Below are 22,735 nucleotides of genomic sequence, written 5' to 3'. Positions count from 1 at the left end.
GATACAAAATATTTTCCTCCATTTTCAACAAGCCCACATTAGCTATCAACCATTAAGATGTCTGCCCCTTTATGACATACTCCACTCAGAGAGTGGAAGCTAGCAAGCTAGGCTAATGAGCTACCACTTGGAAAGTGGGAGCTAGTTAGCCTAGCTTGCTAAATTAGCATTGATTCCTGCTACACATTATTTCTTAAAACACGTTATTATAACACCTGTTGAATGATCAGTAGCTCCTGTATTGTGTTCATCCCACATTACAAGGAGGTGGGACTAGTTACTGCATCGTTAAATACAGAGTAATATAAAGAGTGCTCAAATCAGAGATGGGGCTACACAACCACTAATAACATTGGACCCCCAACTGGTTAAATGAACTGAACTTTTTTTTTGGATAATTACCTATTTAGGAAATAAATGCACAAGCCAAAACAAACATCAAGTATATATATAGGTTTCTCAGCAAAAGATATGTTTATATTTCAGTGTGACTTTAATGTTAATTGCTGCTTTTGCTTATAATAAAGTCAAGCCTTTGGTGTAAGATTAATGGATATGAAAACTATTTTTTCTCCTCACACAGTCTTCTGCCCACCTCACTTCAGGGTCACAGCCTCTATTGAGGTTCCAGAAATGAACTCAACAGATGCTTTGACCAGTATAATACCAAAGGTCAGTGAACTTTCTACACCTCAGTCATTCACCAGGAAATATTCACCTGCACCAAAAGCATGGACAACTCCAGTGACTCCACCCACGGAAGCAAATACATTTACTCCAGCTGGGGAAACAACATCCAGCAAAGTAGGAGCTTCCGTAATGGCAAATATAACAGGTGCCAAAGGAGGAACATCAGAACCAGTGCAGGAAATAAATGTAACATCAACAGTGGATATTCTCAGTCAAAATATAACCATTGCCAATGTGAGAAGCACTGTTTCTAACGTTACTGCTCACCATGAACCTGCTCAAACCGGTCTGTCACATGATATGACCACAAGCAAACCAGCTTCAGAATCATTAGTGGTAAACCCTAGCACTTCTCATATGGATGGAGATGACATTTTTGTTGGATCTGGTACTTCCACAGTGGTGCAGAATGTGTCAGTAACTGCAACTAAGATCTATAATGACTCCACACAAACTTTTTCAGGCCCAACCAAAGCTCAGTCTAGCCAAGCTCTGACAATGGTTGAGGTCACTTCCCCTTCATCCAACTCAACTGTGGTAAATACAGCGGTACCCAGTGACACCCCTTCAGCATCAGAGAATGAAACTACCATGTTTACAACCCTGAGGTCTGCAGAAAATACAGACATTGTTAATCCACCCATAAACATTCTTAGTACTGCTGCGCCAACCACACCCAAGGCTTCAGACGTCACAGATCACAGCACACCAACCAGCATTCCACATTTATCACAAACTGATCCAAGTACATCAGCACTCACATTCCCAGACAAAACACAAACAGAGGGGCAAAATTTAACCTTCACCAAATTAAGCAACGTATCTAAGACCGTAACATCATTGAATTCATCAGCCTTGATGAACTTCAAAACCATAAATTCAACTCTAAGTTCATCTGCAACAGAAATAACTTCTGAATCCACTGGAAAACAATCAAATTCAGTGACTCGTGCAACTGTAGCCACAAAACCCAACACATCACCAACACAAAATACTCTATCAGTGACAACAATTTCTGATCTAACTTCAGCACAAACAACACCATTTGAGGCAAAACCAATACACACAACTATCACTTCATCATCACAACAACAAATCACTGAATCTGAGCCAGCAGTGTCTAGCACAACACCTCTGCAAACAGTCGTATCAACCACAATGCACTCTACAACAATAACTCACAGAGCACCTTTGACAGACCAGTCAAATAATGTTCTGACAGAAACCGCAGCTACACCACCAGTTCAAGCAAGTACCAAATTTGTGACAACGGACCCAGTCATAACACAGAGTTCACCATCTGTAGCCACAACATCAGTAACAACACGTCACCCTATTCTATCTACAAAGTACACTACAACGCCAAAACAAACCAAAGCATCATTGGCATCAGCAACTACAACCACACCTATGCAATCCATGGTATTTACGTCTGTAAGAACACAATTAACTCCAGTACAAATTCCAACATCTACCACGTCGGCATCAATCACGTCACCAACACATATTCCATCACCCACAACAACAAGACAAACTACTCCACCCACAAGAGTTTACATAGAAACACCAACCCCAATTAAAATACTGACAACTAATTTTGCTACAACACTAACTACAGTATCTGTGGCAACAGTATCCAAAACAACACCAACAGAAATTATACCAACCACAAGTCATACCACAGAACCAGATGGGGTTACACCCATGACAACATCGGCTATCTTACCACATAGCACATCAAGTACATCATCTGTGGAAACAGAATTCACCACCACACCAACAGAAAGTAAAAGAGAAGGAACAACAGCAACAGAAATCAGAGTTGTAACAACACAATCATCAACTCCAACACAAAGTCAAACATCTGTAATAACAGAATTGGTCAACTCCCAAACATCATCATCATCAACAATAGCACTGCCCACAACTGAACAACCAACACAACCTACTACCTCTATCGCAAGATTTACCAGAACACCAACAGAATCTACAACAAATCCCAACACAACACCAGCTGTTGAAGCCGCAATACCACTGACCAATGTAACTGCTGTATCATCAGAAAGTCCTACATCATCAACATCCACTAAAACTTCTTCACCAAACAGTGAGTTGGTGGCACCAGTATCTACCTTAACAATGACACTAACCACAGGACTTGAAATAATAACACTCACTGCACCATCAGCAGAGGCCACAGAGTCTCAGATGACTCAATTCATTTCAACCCCATCACAAACTACAGCATCCACCACAGAGCCAACGGAAACTACAGTAACACAACTGACTATAACATCAACACAAATTGCTGATGTTACCACAAATCACATTACAAAATCAACACAAACGAGAGGATCTGTGCCAACATTGTCCACAGCAATGCCAACAAAATCCATACAACCTGTGATAGAATCAAACATCACAGAAACTACACCAACTGTGGTAACACCACAACAAACTACAGTTAGCAAAAAAACAGAAACACAAACCGTACTTCATACACCACAATCAACAGAAAAAAAACAAACGGATGTGGTAACAACTGACACGACAACACCAAAACACAGCATGCCATTTACAAGAGAGCCAAAAACAGCATCCATAACAGTATCACCCACAAAATCAACCAAATATAACACATCTACAACAAATTCTTCACAATCAACTCCAGTACAAACTACAGCTTCTGTAACAGGCAGATCACCAAAAGAAATCTCAACTAACACTCATGTATCAACACCAAATCATACAAAATCTATACAAAGTCCAGTGTCAACAACAACAGCATCCACAGCAATGCCAACTCAATCCATGGCATCTACAACAGAAACAGTATTCACAACACCAGCAGACACTATGGTATCAACAACAAATAAAAGGGAAAAAGCAACATCTGTCACAACATCACAAATCACTTCAACACAAACTACATTATCTGTAACAGCAGAGCCACAAGCCACAGCTGATGAAATAGAGAGAGGAACAACAAAAATTACAATTGGAACTGCGCAATCACCACTAAGTACAGCATCTGTGACAACAGAACCAGCCACACCACAAACATCAGCATCATTAACAATAGTACCACCCAGCACAGCTGTAACACAAAGTACTGGATCAACAACAATTCACAGCACAACACCAACACACCGTGGATCAGTGACTACACCAACACAAACAGCACAATCCATGGGAAATGCATTTCCAACACAAACAAGGGGATCTGTAGAAACAATATCCACAGCAACAACAATACAACCAATTTCACCCACAACAGAATTGTCAACAACATCAACACAAGCTACACCATCTGCAGTATCACCACCACAAACATCAACACAAATTGCACCATCTGTGGTAGCACCGCAGCAAACTACAGTTGTAACCAAAGGATCAGTGACTCCAGCACAAATTACAATATCTGTAACAACAGAACCAGTAACATCTACATCATTAACAATGGTACCATCCACAGCTGAAAAAACAAGTACTGGAACAACAACAATTCACAGCACAATACTAACACACCATGGATCAGTGACTAAACCACCACAAACAGCACAATCCATGGGAAATGCATTCCCAACACAAACAAGAGGATCTGTAGAAACAATATCCACAGCAACACCAATACAACCAATTTTACCCACAACAGAATTGTTAACAACATCAACACAAGCTACATCATCTGCAGTATCACCACCACAAACATCAACACAAATTACACCACCTGTGGTAACACTGCAGCAAACTACAGTTGTAACCAAAGGATCAGCAACTCCAGCACAAAGTACAATATCTGTAACAACAGAACCAGTAACATCTACATCATCAACAATGGTACCATCCACAGCTGAAAAACCAAGTACTGGAACAACAACAATTCACAGCACAATACTAACACACCATGGATCAGTGACTAAACCACCACAAACAGCACAATCCATGGGAAATGCATTCCCAACACAAACAAGAGGGTCTGTAGAAACAATATCCACAGCAACACCAATACAACCAATTTCACCCACAACAGAATTGTTAACAACATCAACACAAGCTACACCATCTGCAATATCACCACCACAAACATCAACACAAATTACACCATCTGTGGTAACACTGCAGCAAACTACAGTTGTGACCAAAGGATCAGCAACTCCAGCACAAAGTACAATATCTGAAACAACAGAACCAGTAATATCTACATCATTAGCAATGGTACCATCCACAGCTGTAAATCAAAGTACTGGAACAACAACAATTCACAGCACAACACCAACACACCGTGGATCAGTGACTACATCAACACAAACAGCACAATCCATGGGAAATGCATTCCCAACACAAACAAGAGGGTCTGTAGAAACAATATCCACAGCAACACCAATGCAACCAATTTCACCCACAACAGAATTGTTAACAACATCAATACAAACTACACCATCTGCAGTATCACCACCACAAACATCAACACAAACTACACCATCTGTGGTAACATCGCAGCAAACTATAGTTGTAACCACAGGATCAGCAACTCCAGCACAAAGTACAGTATCTGTAACAACGGAGCCAGTAACATCTACATCATTAACAATGGTACCATCCACAGCTGTAAAACAAAGTACTGGAACAACAACAATTCACAGCACAACACCAACACACCGTGGATCAGTGACTACATCAACACAAACAGCACAATCCATGGGAAATGCATTCCCAACACAAACAAGAGGGTCTGTAGAAACAATATCCACAGCAACACCAATGCAACCAATTTCACCCACAACAGAATTGTTAACATCAATACAAACTACACCATCTGCAATATCACCACCACAAACATCAACACAAACTACACCATCTGTGGTAACATCGCAGCAAACTATAGTTGTAACCACAGGATCAGCAACTCCAGCACAAAGTACAATATCTGTAACAACGGAGCCAGTAACATCTACATCATTAACAATGGTACCATCCACAGCTGTAAAACAAAGTACTGGAACAACAACAATTCACAGCACAACACCAACACACCGTGGATCAGTGACTACATCAACACAAACAGCACAATCCATGGGAAATGCATTCCCAACACAAACAAGAGGGTCTGTAGAAACAATATCCACAGCAACACCAATGCAACCAATTTCACCCACAACAGAATTGTTAACATCAATACAAACTACACCATCTGCAATATCACCACCACAAACATCAACACAAACTACACCATCTGTGGTAACATCGCAGCAAACTATAGTTGTAACCACAGGATCAGCAACTCCAGCACAAAGTACAATATCTGTAACAACAGAGCCAGTAACATCTACATCATTAACAATGGTACCATCCACAGCTGTAAAACAAAGTACTGGAACAACAACAATTCACAGCACAACACCAACACATCGTGGATCAGTAAGTTCACCAACACAAACTACAATGGTGCTAACAACACAAATTAGAAGATCTGTGGAAATGATGTCCACAAGTACACCAACACAATTTATTTCACCCAAAATAGGATCAATAAGATCAACAGGAACTAAAACATCTGTGGTTTCACCACCCCAAAGATCAATGCAAACTACAATTTTAACCACACAACCAACAGCTCCAGCAGATGCTGCACCATCTACAACAACCAATTCAGTTGCGTCACAAACATCGGCATCATCCACAGCTTTAAAACAAAGTACTGGAACAACAACAATTCACAGCACAACACCAACATACAGTGGATCAGTGACTACACCAACACAAACTACAATGGCATCAACAACACAAACTAGAAGATCTGTGGAAACAATGTCCACAGGTACACCAACACAATCTATTTCACCCACAATAGGATTAACAACACCAACAGAAACTAACACATCTGTGGTTTCACCACCCCAAAGATCAACACAAACCACATTTGTAATCACACAACCAACAACTCCGGCAGATGCTGCACCATCTGCAACAACCAATTCAGTCATGTCACAAACATCGGCACCATCCACAGCTGTAAAACAAGGTACTGGAACAACAACAATTCACCGCACAACACCAACATACAGTGGATCAGTGACTACACCAACACAAACTACAGTGGTGCCAACAACACAAACTAGAAGATCTGTGGAAACAATGTCCACAAGTACACCAACACAATCTATTTCACCCACAATAGGATCAACAACATCAACAGGAACTAAAACATCTGTGGTTTCACCACCCCAAAGATCAACACAAACTACAATTGTAAACACACAAACAACAGCTCCAGCAGAAGCTGCACCATCTGCAACAACCAATTCAGTCACGTCACAAACATCGGCATCATCCACAGCTTTAAAACAAAGTACTGGAACAACAACAATTCACAGCACAACACCAACAAACAGTGGATCAGTGACTACACCAACACAGACTACAATGGCGCCAACAGCACAAACTAGAAGATCTGTGGAAACAATGTCCACAAGTACACCAACACAATCTATTTCACACACAATAGGATCAACAACATCAACAGGAACTAAAACATCTGTGGTTTCACCACCCCAAAGATCAATACATACTACAATTTTAACCACACAACCAACAGCTGCAGCAGAAGCTGCACTATCTGCAACAACCAAGTCAATCGCATCACAAACATCGGCATCATCCACAGCTGTAAAACAAAGTACTGGAACAACAACAACTCACAGCACAACACCAAAATACAGTGGATCAGTGACTACACCAACACAAACTACAATGGCACCAACAACACAAACTCGAAGATCTGTGGAAACAATGTCCACAAGTACACCAACACAATCTATTTCACCTACAATAGGATCAACAACATCAACAGAAACTAAAACATCTGTGGTTTCACTACCCCAAAGATCAATGCAAACTACAATTGTAACCACACAACCAATAACTCCAGCAGAAGCTGCACCATCTGCAACAACCAGTTCAGTCATGTCACAAACATCGGTATCATCCACAGTTGCAGAACTAAATGCTGGATCAATAACAATTCACAGCACAACACCAGCACACAGTGGATCAGTGACTATGCCAACACAAACAACAGCAACAGAAACAGCACCATCTGTGGTAACACCACGACAAACTACAGTTAGTAAAAGATCAACAGAATCACAAGCAACAATTCATACACTGAAATCAACAGAACTAAAACAAAACAATGAAGCAACATTTCACAGCACATCACCATCACACACCAGGTCAACAAATGTTCAAACACAGGCCACAGCATCTACAACAGCATCAACCATAGATTTAACCAAATATAACACACCCACAACAGATTCACCACAATCAACAACTCCAGCATTGACTACAGCCTCTGTAACAGGTGAATCACCAAAAGAAATCTCAACTAATGCTCATGTATCTACACCAACTCATACAACATCCATGCAAACTGCAACGTCCATAAAAACAGCATTCACAGCATTGCCAACTCAATCCATAGCACCTACAAGAGAAACTATAAAAAAACGACCAACACAGTCTGTAAAAACAGGATTCCCAACACCAACAGACACTATGGTTTCAACAACAAATAAACAGATATCAGGCAGAACAATGTCTGTAGCAGCAGAATCAACTCCAACACCTCAAAAAATCACTTCAACACAAACTACATCATCTGTAACAATACAGCCACAACCTACATATGATAAAATAACAGTGAGAAGATCAACACAAATTGCAATTGCAACCACACAATCTGCAACTCCAGGACAAAGTACAGCATATGTGACAACTTCACCAGCATCTACATCAGCATCATTAACAACAGTACCACCTGCAGCTGCAAAGCAAAGCCCAACACCGAAACACAGTAGATCGACACCAACACTGATCATTTCATCTAAAATAGAATCAACAACAACACAAACTACACCATTCTTAACACCACTACAAACTACACAAACTACAGTTGTGACCACACAATCAACTCCAGCACAAGGTACAACATCTGTAACACCAGAATCAGTCAGGGTACCAACACTCAGTACGGTTTCAACAGTATCACTTACAGAAGTATCAACTAATGTGTCAAGGACAATTCACACAACTCCGACACAAAGTACACCTTTTGTAAGCAAAGGTATATCATTACAAACTACACCATTCTTAACACCACTAAAAACTACAATTGTGACCACACAATCAACAACTTCAGTACAAGCTATAGCACCTGTAAAGACAGAATCAGTCAGGGTACCAACACTCAGTGCGGCTTCAACAGTATCACCTACAGAAGCATCAACTAATGTGTCAAAAACAATTCACACAACTCCAACAAAAAGTACGCGTATTGTAAGCGAAGGGAAATCTATGTCAACACAAACTACACCATTCTTAATACCACTACAAACTACAGTTGTGACCACACAATCAACAACTCCAGTACAAACTACAGCATCTGTAATGACAGAATCAGTCAGGGTACCAACACTCAGTGCAGCTTCAACAGTATCACTTACAGAAGTATCAACTAGTGCGTCAAGAACAATTCACACAACTCCGACACTAAGTACACCTTTTGTAAGCAAAAGTATATCATTACAAACAACACCATTCTTAACACCACTACAAAGTACAGTTGTGACCACACAATCAAGAACTCCAGTACAAGCTACAGCATCTGTAACAACAGAATCAGTCAAGGTACCAACACTTGGTGCGGCTTCAACAGTATCACCTACAGAAGCATTGACTAATGTGTCAAGAACAATACACACAACTCCAACACAAAGTACGCCTTTTGTAAGCGAAGGGAAATCTATGTCAACCAAAACTATACCATTATTAACACCACCACAAACTACAGTTGTGACCACACAATCAGCAACTCCAGTACAAGCTATAGCATCTGTAATGACAGAATCAGTCAGGGTACCAACACTCAGTTCGGCTTCAACGATATCACCTACAGAAGCATCAACTAATATGTCAGGACCAATTCACACAACTCTGACACAAAGTACACCTTTTGTAAGTGAAGGGAAATCTATACCAATACACACTACACCATTCTTAACACCACTACAAAGTACAGTTGTGACCACACAATCAACAACTCCAGTACAAGCTATAGCATCTGTAACGACAGAATCAGTCAGGGTACCAACAGTCAGTACGGCTTCAGCGATATCACCCACAGAAGCATCAACTAATGTATCGAGACCAATTCACACAACTCTGACACAAAGTACACCTTTTGTAAGCAAAGGTATATCAACACAAAGTACACCATTCCTAACACCACTACAAACTACAGTTGTGACCACACAATCAACAACTCCAGTACAAGCTACAGCATCTGGAACGACAGAATCAGTCAGGGTTCCAACATTCAGTACAGCTTCAACATTATCACCTACAGAAACATCAACTAATGTGTCAAGAACAATTCACACAACACTGACAGAAAGTACACCTTATGTAAGCGAAGGTATAGCAACACAAACTACACCATTCTTAACACCACTACAAACTACACAAACTACAGTTGTGACCACACAATCGACAACTCCAGTACAAGCTACAACATCTGTAATGACAGAATCAGTCAGGGTACCAACACTCAGTGCGGCTTCAACAGTATCACCTACAGAAGTATCAACTAATGTGTCAAGAACAATTCACACAACTCAGACACAAAATACACCTTTTGTAAGTGAAGGAAAATCTATACCAATGCAAACGACCCCATTCTTAACACCAGTACAAACTACAGTTGTGACCACACAATCGAAAACTCCAGTACAAGCTATAGCATCTGTAACGACGGAATCAGTCAGGTTACAAACACTCAGTGCGGCTTCAACAGTATCACCTACAGAAGCATTGACTAATGTGTCAAGAACAATTCACACAACTCCGACACAAAGTACACCTTTTGTAAGCAAGGGTATATCATTACAAACAACACCATTCTTAACACCACTACAAACTACAGCTGTGACCACACAATCAACAACTCCAGTACAAGCTACAGCATCTGTAACAACAGAATCAGTCAGGGTACCAACACTCAGTGCGGCTTCAACAGTATCACCTACAGAAGCATCAACTAATGTGTTAAGAACAATTCACACAACTCTGACACAAAGTACACCTTTTGTAAGCAAAGGGAAGTCTATACCAATGCAAACTACACCATTCTTAACACCACTACAAACTACAGTTGTGACCGCACAATCAACAATACCAGTACAAGCTACAGTATCTGTAACGACAGAATCAGTCAGGGTACCAACACTCAGTGCAGCTTCAACAGTATCACCTACAGAAGCATCAACTAATGTGTCAAGACCAATTCACACAACTCTGACACAAAGTACACTTTTTGTGAGTGAAGGGAAATCTATATCAACACAAACTACAGACTCTGTCACAACAGCAGTACAAACTACCACACTGATAGCAACAGAATCCATAGCACTTAAACAAACCACAGCATCCACAACAACACATCCAGTCACATCACAAACTCAAGGTATTAATTATGCAGCAACCTCTTTGTCAACATATGTGTCACCAACATCAATGACACATTCCAGAGAGTCTACCAAGCAACCAAGAACAACATCTCCAGCTGTAATCAGCACCACTCCACAGAATCCAGCTCCACCCATCACACTCAGTCCATACTTAAGCAGTGCTTCAGTTAATACACAAACTGGACACTCATCAGTGCTTCCCAATACACTGCCAACTGATGGATCAGCAGTACAAACTACACAATCAACAGGCATCCCCTCTGCTTCACTACTGCAAAGTGTTTCATCTATCCCCCGCAATGCATCAGGTAGCACTGCTTCAAACACAACATCCCTTACAACATTGCATTCAACCCTTACAACACCTCAGGCCAAGAGGCAAACAAGTGTGGAGATGACCTCAATGTCTGTATCGACAGATGGGACACCTACCCAAAGTACAGGAATTACTGTCAAAGGAAAAGTGAACAGCTCTTTCACAGATAGACCAACAAACATGACAGTGACTCCAACATTGTCAACCGCTGCCCCTGTTTCATCAAATACTACAGTAGCAACAGTACTATCCAGCTCTTTGCCATCACATGGACTTGTGTCTCAGACCACATTATCTGACTCCCAAAAATCTGTCTTTCAGCCTGTGACAGCCGTGATAGACACAACAGAGCAGAAAGTCGATCCTACTTCTGTTCTCTTACCTAGGGGAAATATAGTGTTTTTCAAATATAGTCCCAAAATTGCTACTGTGAGGCCCCTTGTGTTTGATTACCCAATTGTGATCCGGACCACATTCACAGTCTCTGAGGAGCAACAGGATGAACAGAACAAGCAGAACAGCACAAGTGAGGTAATTACAAATGTTTTAAAGGAATGTTTTTGGAAATACACTTGGTTTTTTGCCAAGAGTGAGATGAAAAAACTGATAACACTCTCATGTCTGTATGGTACATATAAAGCTACAGCTAGCAGTCAGTTAGCTTAACTTAGTATAACAAATGGAAATGTCAGAGAACACCTAGTCTGTCCAAAGGTAACAAAATTTGCACCTCAGTGCCTCAAAGCTCGCTAATTAACACGTTATACCTAATTTGCTTCATCTGTACAGAAACACAAGTGTACTAAGTAAGCTTTAATGGTGTTGGCAAGCAGATTTTGTTACCATTGGATAGGCTGATGTTTTTAATTGTGTCAAGATTTTCTTTGTCATAAATTATCTATTTCTTACAATTTCACAGATCCCAACATTACCACCATGATTGTGAATTAGACAATGGAGCCTTGAAAGGGTGTCTGTCTGACTGATGATTGTCTGAGCCTTCCTTCAGTAAACCACAACACACCTCAATTCATTGTATGTTGAAGAGCAGTGTGGCGACAATGATGGACTGCCCTGAAATGCTTTCAAATGAGCAACCCACCACCCCCCAAAAAACAAATCAAATGTCTGTGACAAATAACATGTTCCACCCTCAGCGAATCACCATCCCAAAATAGGCTGATGTACCAAATATGATGTAACAGAGATACACTTGAGGTTTCTCGGACTGAATGTTTGTTTGCTTAGCTCAGCTGTCCATTGATTAAGTGCAACAGACTGTAAAGTAACAGTTACTGTCACTGTAGCTGTCATGTACACACTGTACAGCTATAAATAGATATATAACCCAGCTACCAATGCCATGGATCGTTATAACAAGGATTGTGAAAGTGAGCCAGGCACAGAATGATGTCCAAGGACTTTCTTCTCACATGTTTGTAGTGGGAATACCAGTTATGCAACCATTTATCACTCTGTCTGTGTATCAGCATATTGCCCTTTTCAAAAATGACATTCAAATACTAATCATATCTTTAAAAACAATATTCTAAAAATATGTGCTCCTACCAAATCTCACACGTATTTGAAAGATTTTATTTTATGAATTTATTGTTTAAGTTTTAATTTCTTTGCGCATATGCACTTGTTTTTGCTATGCCAAGTCTTTGTCTCTGAGTTCAATTGCTATTTGATTCCCAGTTCAGTTCAGATTGTCATTCTTACTTTTATTTAGACATTGAGGTGTCACAATTTTTTTTAAATCTAGAATACATTAAATAAAATTAGAGAATACTTTTTCTTATCTGCTCTGATATCTGATATGATGTCCATAGTTCATACCTAACATTATTGGAGAAATGACTTTAACTATGTTTTGATTATTGACTTCTGATGTTTTTTGTGATCTTTTGTGATCAAAATTTATGTTTTTTTGTGTGTGTGTTGTTGTTCATATTAAAATTTATAATGGAAAGTTTATGAGAGGAATGTTTTAAAGTTGATAACTCAAAATTGGACTCAATGTATTTCTTTCTTTTTTTTTCATGCTAATCTGTGATTGGCCATGACACGTAAAATGACGCTCCAAGGGAGGCTGTCCTCCCTTACCAATCAACAACCATAATGCAATATTGACATTGAGTTGGTCCAATGATAGTTTCCAGAGTTCATCTTCAACTCTCTCCACTGTAAGGCAGAGTAGCAGCAGTAGATAGTTCCTTGCGTTAGCCAATGCAACAGCTGGCTTGTTGTAACAGCCTGAAGGACTCTTTATACATCCATGGAAGGACTGTGAAGGACCGTTGTTAAGCTAATGGGAGAAATGATCTGGACTGTGCAGCACAGCAGCAGGACGCCGCCAGGGAGGCTGGAGAGAGAAGCAACTGGAGAAACAACCAGGAGAGTTAGCTTGTTTGTCATTGTTGCTAATGATATCAGACTGGTTAAGCAGCGGCCATAAAGTTCTGTTAACTAACAAACAAGATGACCAACAGCCACAGATGGACGTTATGACATGGATACTTCATCTCCATGAAAGAAAGAAGAAGACGTCAGATAACGTGAGTCAGATACAGCTTCTCTCTTTCTCTGTCTCTTTGGTGCTAATTTCATCTCTGTGTTTTTTTTTATCTCCTTAACAAGAATGCAGCAGAGATCATATAATGTGTTGTGGATTACGTTAGTTTGCTTGTTGAAGTTACAGTGAGCTGTCTGCACTCACTCATTCATTGTTTTTAATTGAATGGTAGTTCAGTCACCTGTTGATGTTGTGTGATTAGTGTGCAGGAGGTCTGGCTGCTTGCTTCTGACAGTTTCTTTAGTTCGTTTTTAAGCTGAGCCGTATATTGAGTAATAAGCTTAAAGTAACTAGAATAACAAGTATTAACTAGTGAAGTAACGTATTGTAGTTGATCCGTTTTCCGTACTGATCGGCCCCCCACGGTTCAGCAGGCATATGAACTGCAGATTAATTGCAAAATGTAATGTCTCATTTATGACAAAGTAAACAAACTGCTGTAAGTACAAGTCACGGGCAGACAGCGTGTCGCTATCAGGGATTTTAAAGAGCAATGATCAAACCAGCATCTAACTTTCCGATGTGACATTTGAGTTATGTTTACCTGCTGTTTAATGTGCTGCAGCTGAGCAGCTAATTAGCATCTAGCTGCTAACTGACGTTAGCGGTGAATGTTTGTTATCATCAAGTTTTGATGATGTGGACAGAGGCTGTTTCATTTCACTGTTTAAAAGAGGAAGGTTTCATGCCTCATATTGCAATAACTGAGCATTAAATATTTTATATATTTTATTTTATTTAAACATTGGACATCTTAAATGTTGTTTTCATTTAAGACCATGGGCAAAAGTTCCTTACTGTTTCTGGCTGAAAGTGTGTCATAGAATAAATGGAAAACAAAGTTTTAATTGCCCCCCCCCCCCCCCTTTTTTTTCGCTGATGCTAATAATGATCTGATCCGTGACTCAAATCCGTGATACGATCTGAACCGTGAGTTTTGTGTTCATGTTAACACCCCTAGTGTTAACATATCAGCTTTGTAGACTATATTTTGTATGTCGTGTACATAGATCAGAGTGTGTAAGTCATGTATTTGATACATGCATTAATACTTTCTGATGTGAACCTACACTTTTAGATCTGTGAATGTTTTTAGTGTTCAATCTTTCTTATATTCAGCACTGATCTGAACCTGTATCACATTATAAGCTTTGTGCTACTTTATATATTTCTGTATACTAAGAAAATACATAGGAAACACGTGTAAATCATGTGATATGTTGTCTGTTTTTGATGAGAACATAAATTTGTTGTCACAATAGAACAGTACTATAAATTTGAATTTCACTTTGTTGGTAAAATGACACATTTGAACCACTCCATGGCTAAAATGAGCTCTTCTTTGTTTAGAGACATTATGTATATGATAAATATCTATAAAGAAGCAGCCTTTTCACCACTCAAGGGTTTTTGTTTTTGAAAGCAAATTGTTTTATTAGCATGTAAAATTGTCCCCCACCCCTCCAATTTCATCAGGTGGGGGACAATGATATAGTTTGATGCGGTTTGTTGTAAGATTCCATGTTGGTTTTCCTCCTGTCCTCCCCAATTTTTTGAGTCACCAGCCGCCACTGTTCTACATACAGTCACATTGCACAAGTGTGTAACATTTAATACAATTCTACCCCAAGGGGGCACCCCAAGGGGGCACTAAACTAACATTATGGAAGACAGCTCTCACACTCTCTATCTTCACTTTTTATTAGGGGTCCAAGCAGCAAAGAGCCATATTGTTTTTGTTCTCTTTATTCTTTTTCTTTCTTTCTTACTTTCTTTCTTTCTTTTTTCTCATTTTTCTCTACTAATAGTGCTCGTGCAGCAAATAGTTCAAAAGTCACCAAAATTGGCAGGTGGTTTGCTAATTCCATCCACTAGTTAGGTACATAAAATGACACTCACTGACCTCAAGACAGCGCTGTAACAATCAATTTACATTTTTGCATTTATCTGGAAAATGGCTTGGAGTCAAAATTCTTTCATCATTTTAATCTCTCATTTCATCTGCATCTTTGCTCCAATGGCCTTGCTCTAAAAATGTCAAATTTTGCAACTTTTTCTTAATTTTCTCAAAAATGTATTTTCAAGAACTTATCAGAAACCAATGGGTCTATCTCGAAACTTTGTCAGTATAATCTAATGACATTCCTGATCAAAAGTTATCAAGGAAATTTCAATACGTCAATTAATTGTAATTGACCTGTGTCTTTAAGTTCAGTTTTACATAAACACTCAAAAATCAAAATTGGCTTAAGCTATTGTAACCAAACTTGGCACACGTGTTTGGATGGGGTGTCCTGGGACATTCTGCCACTAGGGGGCGCCACAAATGTGAAAAGTTTATATCTTGTAATCGCTACACGGATTTGTAGGAAATTCGGTTTGCATGATCGAGGGTCATGACTTGGTCATTGCATAAAATTTGGTAATGATTGATTAAAGTGGGCATGTCTTATTACAACAAATCTAACAACAAATCTAAATTTGTGTTCACATTCCAAACTTCAAAAAATCAAAATAAATCACCCATATATCCTACAGAGCTGAAATTTTTTCAGCACATCCACTGAATTGTGACAAAAGTTTGCCTCTCTGAAAGTTATGGTCAATTCAGAAGTCTGTCACTCAAAATTCAAAATATGAAAAATCAATTAACATCTATATTTCCACAAGTCTTCATGCAATTGCTACCTAAATTCTCTTGGACATTCTTCGGATACTAGATGTCATGTTTCAAATGGTGTCAAGATAGGTCAAACAGTGAGTGTCTTAATGTAATTTGTATGTAAACAAAACATTTTCTATTTCATCCACTTTTTGAACACATTTCACCAAAATATATGAAAATACATTTGAGAAGAGCAGGTAGATGTATGATTTTTTTCAGAACTGTAATCCCAACAGTTAAATTGTTGTGAAGTTTTATGATGTCCCTCTCACTGCCTTCTGCATGCGAGATTGGCTTGGCTTCCTGGCTCAGGAGCCAGTGGGCAGGGTTGGAGAGGGCGTCAGGAAACTACCTGCACCTGGGTAGTTGTGGCCTCCTTGTTAACGTCCTCCCAGGCATCCACCAGCCAGATCGGTTAGGTATTGCATTAGGTATGCAGTACTTTACTGTATGCAGAACAAAGTTAATGTTTACCATCAACAGTGATTAGTGACAGTTGTGCTCTCCTGATGGTCTAGTGGTTTAAACACATGCTTTGTAACTGCAAGGTCATTGATTCAAATTTAGCCTATCACAAATACATTTCTTTGTTGATAACAATCACGTTATCTTCATGATCTTCAATCATGTTAGTCTTTCAGCTATTTATCTGTAATTTTGGTTAATATTTGAACTTCAGCTTCATTAAGTCCCTTAGACCTCTGTTATATTCAGCTTTGAGGTCGTGAAAACAAAAGACAGCATGTTCACCTGCAGAATCAACAGTCCAGATGTTAAGCTGCTGACTGTGATACAAAGGTCCAGGGGTTAAATCCCCAGGTGGGCAAGTCCTCCTTGGCAACAAGGTAGCAAGTCATGCGTGTGGTATGTTTTCAAGTGCTTATTGAGGTCATATTAAGTCAAAGATTGCCTATTGTGACCCTGTGAACATTTCTTTTTATTATTATTTTTCTCTGCTAAAAATGTTGTGCAGCAAAAACCATAAGATCTAGAAACATCAAAAGTTGGCAGGTGGGTTGCAAATTCCAACTGCTACTCAGGCACATATAATGACACTCATTGGCCTCAGGTGACCCTGTAATAATCAAGTTTACGTTTTCGCAATTATCTCAAAAACAGCTTGGCCTAGAGTCAAAACTCTTTTCATTTTAATCTCTCAAGTCATCTGCATCTGGCCTCCTGCTCTTCTGCTTTTGTGATTTTTTGCAATCTGCTTGGACCCCATTTATTGCCACTTGCGGCTATATTTATTATTTATTTCGCTATTTCTTGGCATCTACTTCTGTACTGTATGTTGTACAAACTTCTTTTAAACGTCAGAAAGTACATCTTCAGGAGATGTATGCTATTACTGTCTTTATTGTAACATGTTTCAGTGATTTTATTGTGCTCAGATGTTGGATTTGTTAGATCTTTTACTACGTTTTGTTGACGTGTGTGTGTCTTGGTAATCCTCACCTATCAGGAAGGAATTTCACTCACCACATGTCAGAAAGGAATTTCATTCATCACCTGCCAGAAAGGAATCTCACTATCTGTGAAGGTAAATCTGAACACAAGTTGGTTCAGTGCTAAATTTGGATTGAGTTGTCCAGAAACTACGTTGTCTACTGGAAAAAGAAAAAACACACACAAAAAAAGCCATGACATTTCCTTGCATTTCCTTTACTATCACACTTTTGAGAAGAATGGTTTATTGTTTGACTACAACACATGACTTTCAATAAATTTTAAATGAGGGAAATTATATAGAAATTCACAGCTGCACCACAGAGTAAGAATTGTGTGGTTAGTTGTGTAAGCCACAGTGTTAAAGAGTGCCAAGAAACTCCATATTCCAGTAATAATGTATGGAATTTCACAGAATTCATACTTTTTGATGGCAGCCATCCCCCCAGTATAATCACATTATATATATTATACAGTAGTATACAGTATCAACCAGCTCAACCTGTGTAAGAGAATAGATAATGCACAACCAGTTACTTAACTTAAGTGGAATGCATCAACAACAGAACTCACAGTTGTCTAGGAACTGAACCAGTTTTTTTCCTCACAGAATTCATGACCCACATGTTACGTCACATTCCTTCACTTTGCAGCGATATATATACAAGACTTCAACAAATGTGGCAACAGAAGACCAGGCACCAGGGTAGTAAATAAGGAGCTTCTGAACAAGTTTTGAAATAATACAAATCTAAAAAGCATTATTTATAAATTGACTGTGGCTTGGGGTAAGTACATTTTTGTGTCGATATTTTTTTTTTATTAAATAGTAAATTATGCTTCACTATAATGTATATTTAATTGTATGTTATGCATTATTTTGGCAATATCTCTATGAAATCTTGCTTCATGAGATTGCTTTCAGCTGTTATTTTTGCTTGCCCCTCTCCAAAGTGAGGGGTCAAGGTCTGCTAGTTGCACCCCTGTAGCTGATAGCATGTTAACAGTTGAACTGATTGAGTGTTTAATGGAAATCTCCTCATTCAGTGCACAGGTAAATAACTGTAATAAAGCTATGTCCTTAAGATAAATGTGTTAGTTTTGTATTTTAAAATACTTGACCAAACAGATGCATGTTTCAGCCAAAGAATAAAACAATCTAACTTTTCTTTAAATTGCAATGTAAAATATTTTCCACACTGAGATTACTTTTAAGCTTAAAGTAGGTCTTCAAAGCTGCATTATACTTCAATGAACACCAAATGGCTCTACCATTCTGTATTAATATACTACTGTTTTATTCAATAAAATATTTTACTCAATTTAATTAAAAACAAGAGACAACAGCAAGTCTTAGATCTGTCTTGAGATTGAATCATGAAACTGAAAATGGTTCTTAGTTTTTTGGGGGTTTTTTTGTTTGTTTTGTTTCCTTACTTTGGAAACAAAACAAGGAAACAAACCTTTGTTAACCTGTCAAGGTTAACAAAATTGTGTAAAAGGAAATGTAGTTTTGATAACATTCATCTCCAGTGTTTATATCATACAACCTGAAATCAAATGTTAACTCTTAGAAAAACAGAAACAGGTTTATTGAGTAAAATTGTGGTTAAGGAGCTAAAACAACAAAAAGTGCTGTAACTGTGTGTAAGTGCTGATATTAATTTAATATTAATTTATTTAATCTCCATTTTAAATTAGGTTAGTTAAAACTATTTAGAGAAATCCCTTGAACTTTGGCCGCATTAAAATATTACTTGATTTCTTTTTTTAACATTTTGTCATTTCTACACGTCTATAAACATCTTTGAGATTTAATATTGTGGCACTTGAAATGAAATCATTACGTTTGTATGCACATGTGTATTTAGCATATAGAATATTTATATCAAAGCATTTTAGTTGAGATTTGTATACCACTTTGAGCTCCTTATGTCAACAATACCTTTATTTGATTGAATAACTGACTGAGCAGTAAGATAAATAAAACAGACAGACAGACAGACAGAGGGTAATACCACACAAATAATTTGCAATTATGAACCAATACTTAACTAATATTATTATCAGCTGAGTGAAACAGAAGCTGTAAAATGATACACTACGGCGATCGTTATTGCTTAATGTTTGACCTCTTTCCTTGGTTATTATGACAAAACTATTAATTGTTAAAGCAAGACATCAATTTGTCAATGTCAAAACAATATAAAGATTTTTTAAAAAACAAAGATTTACATGAATTTGTATTAATATAATATTTAATCACTCCACTTCATAGTATGAATATCTAAGAAAATCCATTAAAATATCTTTTCTGCTTGGACTCAGTCCAAAGTAAATACCATGATTAATTTGTGTATGATATCACTAATATCTATCTTGTCTTAGATATACAAGTTAAATATCACAAACTCTTCATAAATCCCCTAAAAGTAAAGATTTTACAGTATCTGTACTACAGAACTGTTTTATGGCTGACTTTTTGAATTGCCAACATTAATACAAATGTCATCTCAAGTAGTTTTTCCAGTTTCAGGGCTCTGGTATTATGCATGGTGTCTCACTATGTCTTACTGGCACACATAAATGGAATGGAGTAATCATTAACTGTGGTAGTTACCTTTGTGCGTTACTGCTACGGCAAAATGTCAAAAGTTAAAATATTCAGGCTGTGTAAGGTCTATTATTAATTAGGTTGACATGGTAAAGGTTACTGAAGAGTTCAGCACCTGCAAGCAATTAACATGAATTAGTGGTAAGAACATTCTACTCTCACCTCTGCTTAGTGAAAAAAACAAAATCTTGCAGGGGAGTTAGGTATGGCACTATATATGTGACCATTTTTAAGGAATTTAAAGCAAATACCTCACTTTTGCTGTTCTGACACTATTAATTTCTCAATTCATTAATTTTTACAGTAAATTTAATACATTCACTGTATAAATGTATACTTTTAGGACAGAGACGCTATGAAGAGGGACTTCTTTTGTTTGTTTCATTTGTTTGATTAATCTTTGTCAGTCCACAGTAAGTCAATGAGAAACATGGGATATGAAAGCAGAATTATTATTATGTTCTGTGCTTGAAGAGCAGAAACTGAGCTCTGAATGAAATAGGCAAGAGGAACTCTTATATTAATTGAATCACCCATTAAAAACACTTTTACTTTTTACAAAATATTCTAGTTTCAATTATAGATTTTTGAAAGAAAAAATGCTACTAGACACCTTTAATTATCATGGCAGATTAAACATTCACTATATCAAAATGTTATATGTTATACTGCTATTGTGAGTAAGTCACTGCTATCAAATTTTGCAGGTTCAAGAGCAGACACAATGGCTGTTGGACCAATCTTATCGACGTTGCTGATGCTTACAGGTAACTTACTGATTACTATACTAAAACTCAAGGTTTTCTTTGTGTCCTGAAAAAATAATGTATGTGTAAGAACATATACTGTTCTTTACCAATAGTGGCCTATCAGCTTGCTACTACACCAGCTGCGGCACAAACGTCCACAACTGTTGAACCAACAACAACAAACACTGGAGTCACAACAACTGGGGGTTCAACTACAATTGGAGGATCATCTACAACTGGTGCATCAACTACAACTGGGGGTTTAACTACAACTGAGGGATCAACAACAACAGCTGGTGGGTCTACTGCGACTGGAGGTTCAACTACAACTGAGGGATCATCAACAACAGCTGGTGGGTCTACCATGACTGGAGGTTCAACTATAACTGGAGGATCATCTACAACTGGTGCATCAACTACAACTGGGGGTTTAACTACAACTGGGGGGTCTACCACAACTGGAAGTTCAACTACAACTGAGGGATCAACAACAACAGCTGGTGGGTCTACCATAACTGGAAGTTCAACTACAACTGAGGGATCGGCAACAACAGCTGGTGGGTCTACTGCGACTGGAGGTTCAACTACAACTGAGGGATCAACAACAACAGCTGGTGGGTCTACTGCGACTGGAGGTTCAACTACAACTGAGGGATCAACAACAACAGCTGGTGGGTCTACCATGACTGGGGGTTCAACTACAATTGGAGGATCATCTACAACTGGTGCATCAACTACAACTGGGGGTTTAACTACAACTGAGGGATCAACAACAACAGCTGGTGGGTCTACTGCGACTGGAGGTTCAACTACAACTGGGGGATCATCAACAACAGCTGGTGGGTCTACCATGACTGGAGGATCATCTACAACTGGTGCATCAACTACAACTGGGGGTTTAACTACAACTGGGGGGTCTACCACAACTGGAAGTTCAACTACAACTGAGGGATCAGCAACAACAGCTGGTGGGTCTACTGCGACTGGAGGTTCAACTACAACTGAGGGATCAACAACAACAGCTGGTGGGCCTACTGCGACTGGAAGTTCAACTACAACTGAGGGATCAACAACAACAGCTGGTGGGTCTACCACAACTGGAAGTTCAACTACAACTGAGGGATCGGCAACAACAGCTAGTGGGT

General features: G+C 38.7%; 2 protein-coding genes and 1 long non-coding RNA gene across 4 annotated transcripts; all 3 read left to right on the top strand.

Moving 5' to 3' along the window:
• Positions 1 to 1,579: 1,579 nt before the first annotated feature.
• On the top strand, positions 1,580 to 6,158 carry LOC122974496 (cell wall protein DAN4-like). Its single transcript, XM_044342534.1, has 2 exons — positions 1,580 to 3,180; positions 4,959 to 6,158. The coding sequence occupies exons 1-2, from the start codon at positions 1,849 to 1,851 to the stop codon at positions 6,156 to 6,158; spliced, it is 2,532 nt and encodes an 843-aa protein (XP_044198469.1). The 5' UTR covers positions 1,580 to 1,848.
• Positions 6,159 to 10,072: 3,914 nt separating this feature from the next.
• Positions 10,073 to 12,486, top strand: LOC122974495 (mucin-17-like). The gene is made up of 2 exons (XM_044342531.1): positions 10,073 to 12,061; positions 12,455 to 12,486. The coding sequence occupies exons 1-2, from the start codon at positions 10,273 to 10,275 to the stop codon at positions 12,484 to 12,486; spliced, it is 1,821 nt and encodes a 606-aa protein (XP_044198466.1). The 5' UTR covers positions 10,073 to 10,272.
• Positions 12,487 to 14,059: 1,573 nt separating this feature from the next.
• On the top strand, positions 14,060 to 22,114 carry LOC122974009. Of its 2 annotated transcripts, none has more exons than XR_006400199.1 (3): positions 14,060 to 14,096; positions 21,549 to 21,608; positions 21,704 to 22,114. It is a non-coding gene; the product is annotated as an uncharacterized LOC122974009 (long non-coding RNA). The 2 variants fall into 2 exon arrangements; XR_006400198.1 differs by lacking the exon at positions 14,060 to 14,096 and adding an exon at positions 18,840 to 19,015.
• The last annotated feature ends 621 nt before the right edge of the window (positions 22,115 to 22,735 follow it).

This window comes from Thunnus albacares, chromosome 22 (genome assembly GCF_914725855.1).
Source record: "Thunnus albacares chromosome 22, fThuAlb1.1, whole genome shotgun sequence".
In the NCBI taxonomy this organism is placed as follows: domain Eukaryota; kingdom Metazoa; phylum Chordata; class Actinopteri; order Scombriformes; family Scombridae; genus Thunnus; species Thunnus albacares.
The sequence above is the reverse complement of the archived record's forward strand: the minus strand, read 5'-3'. Positions and strand labels throughout refer to the sequence as shown.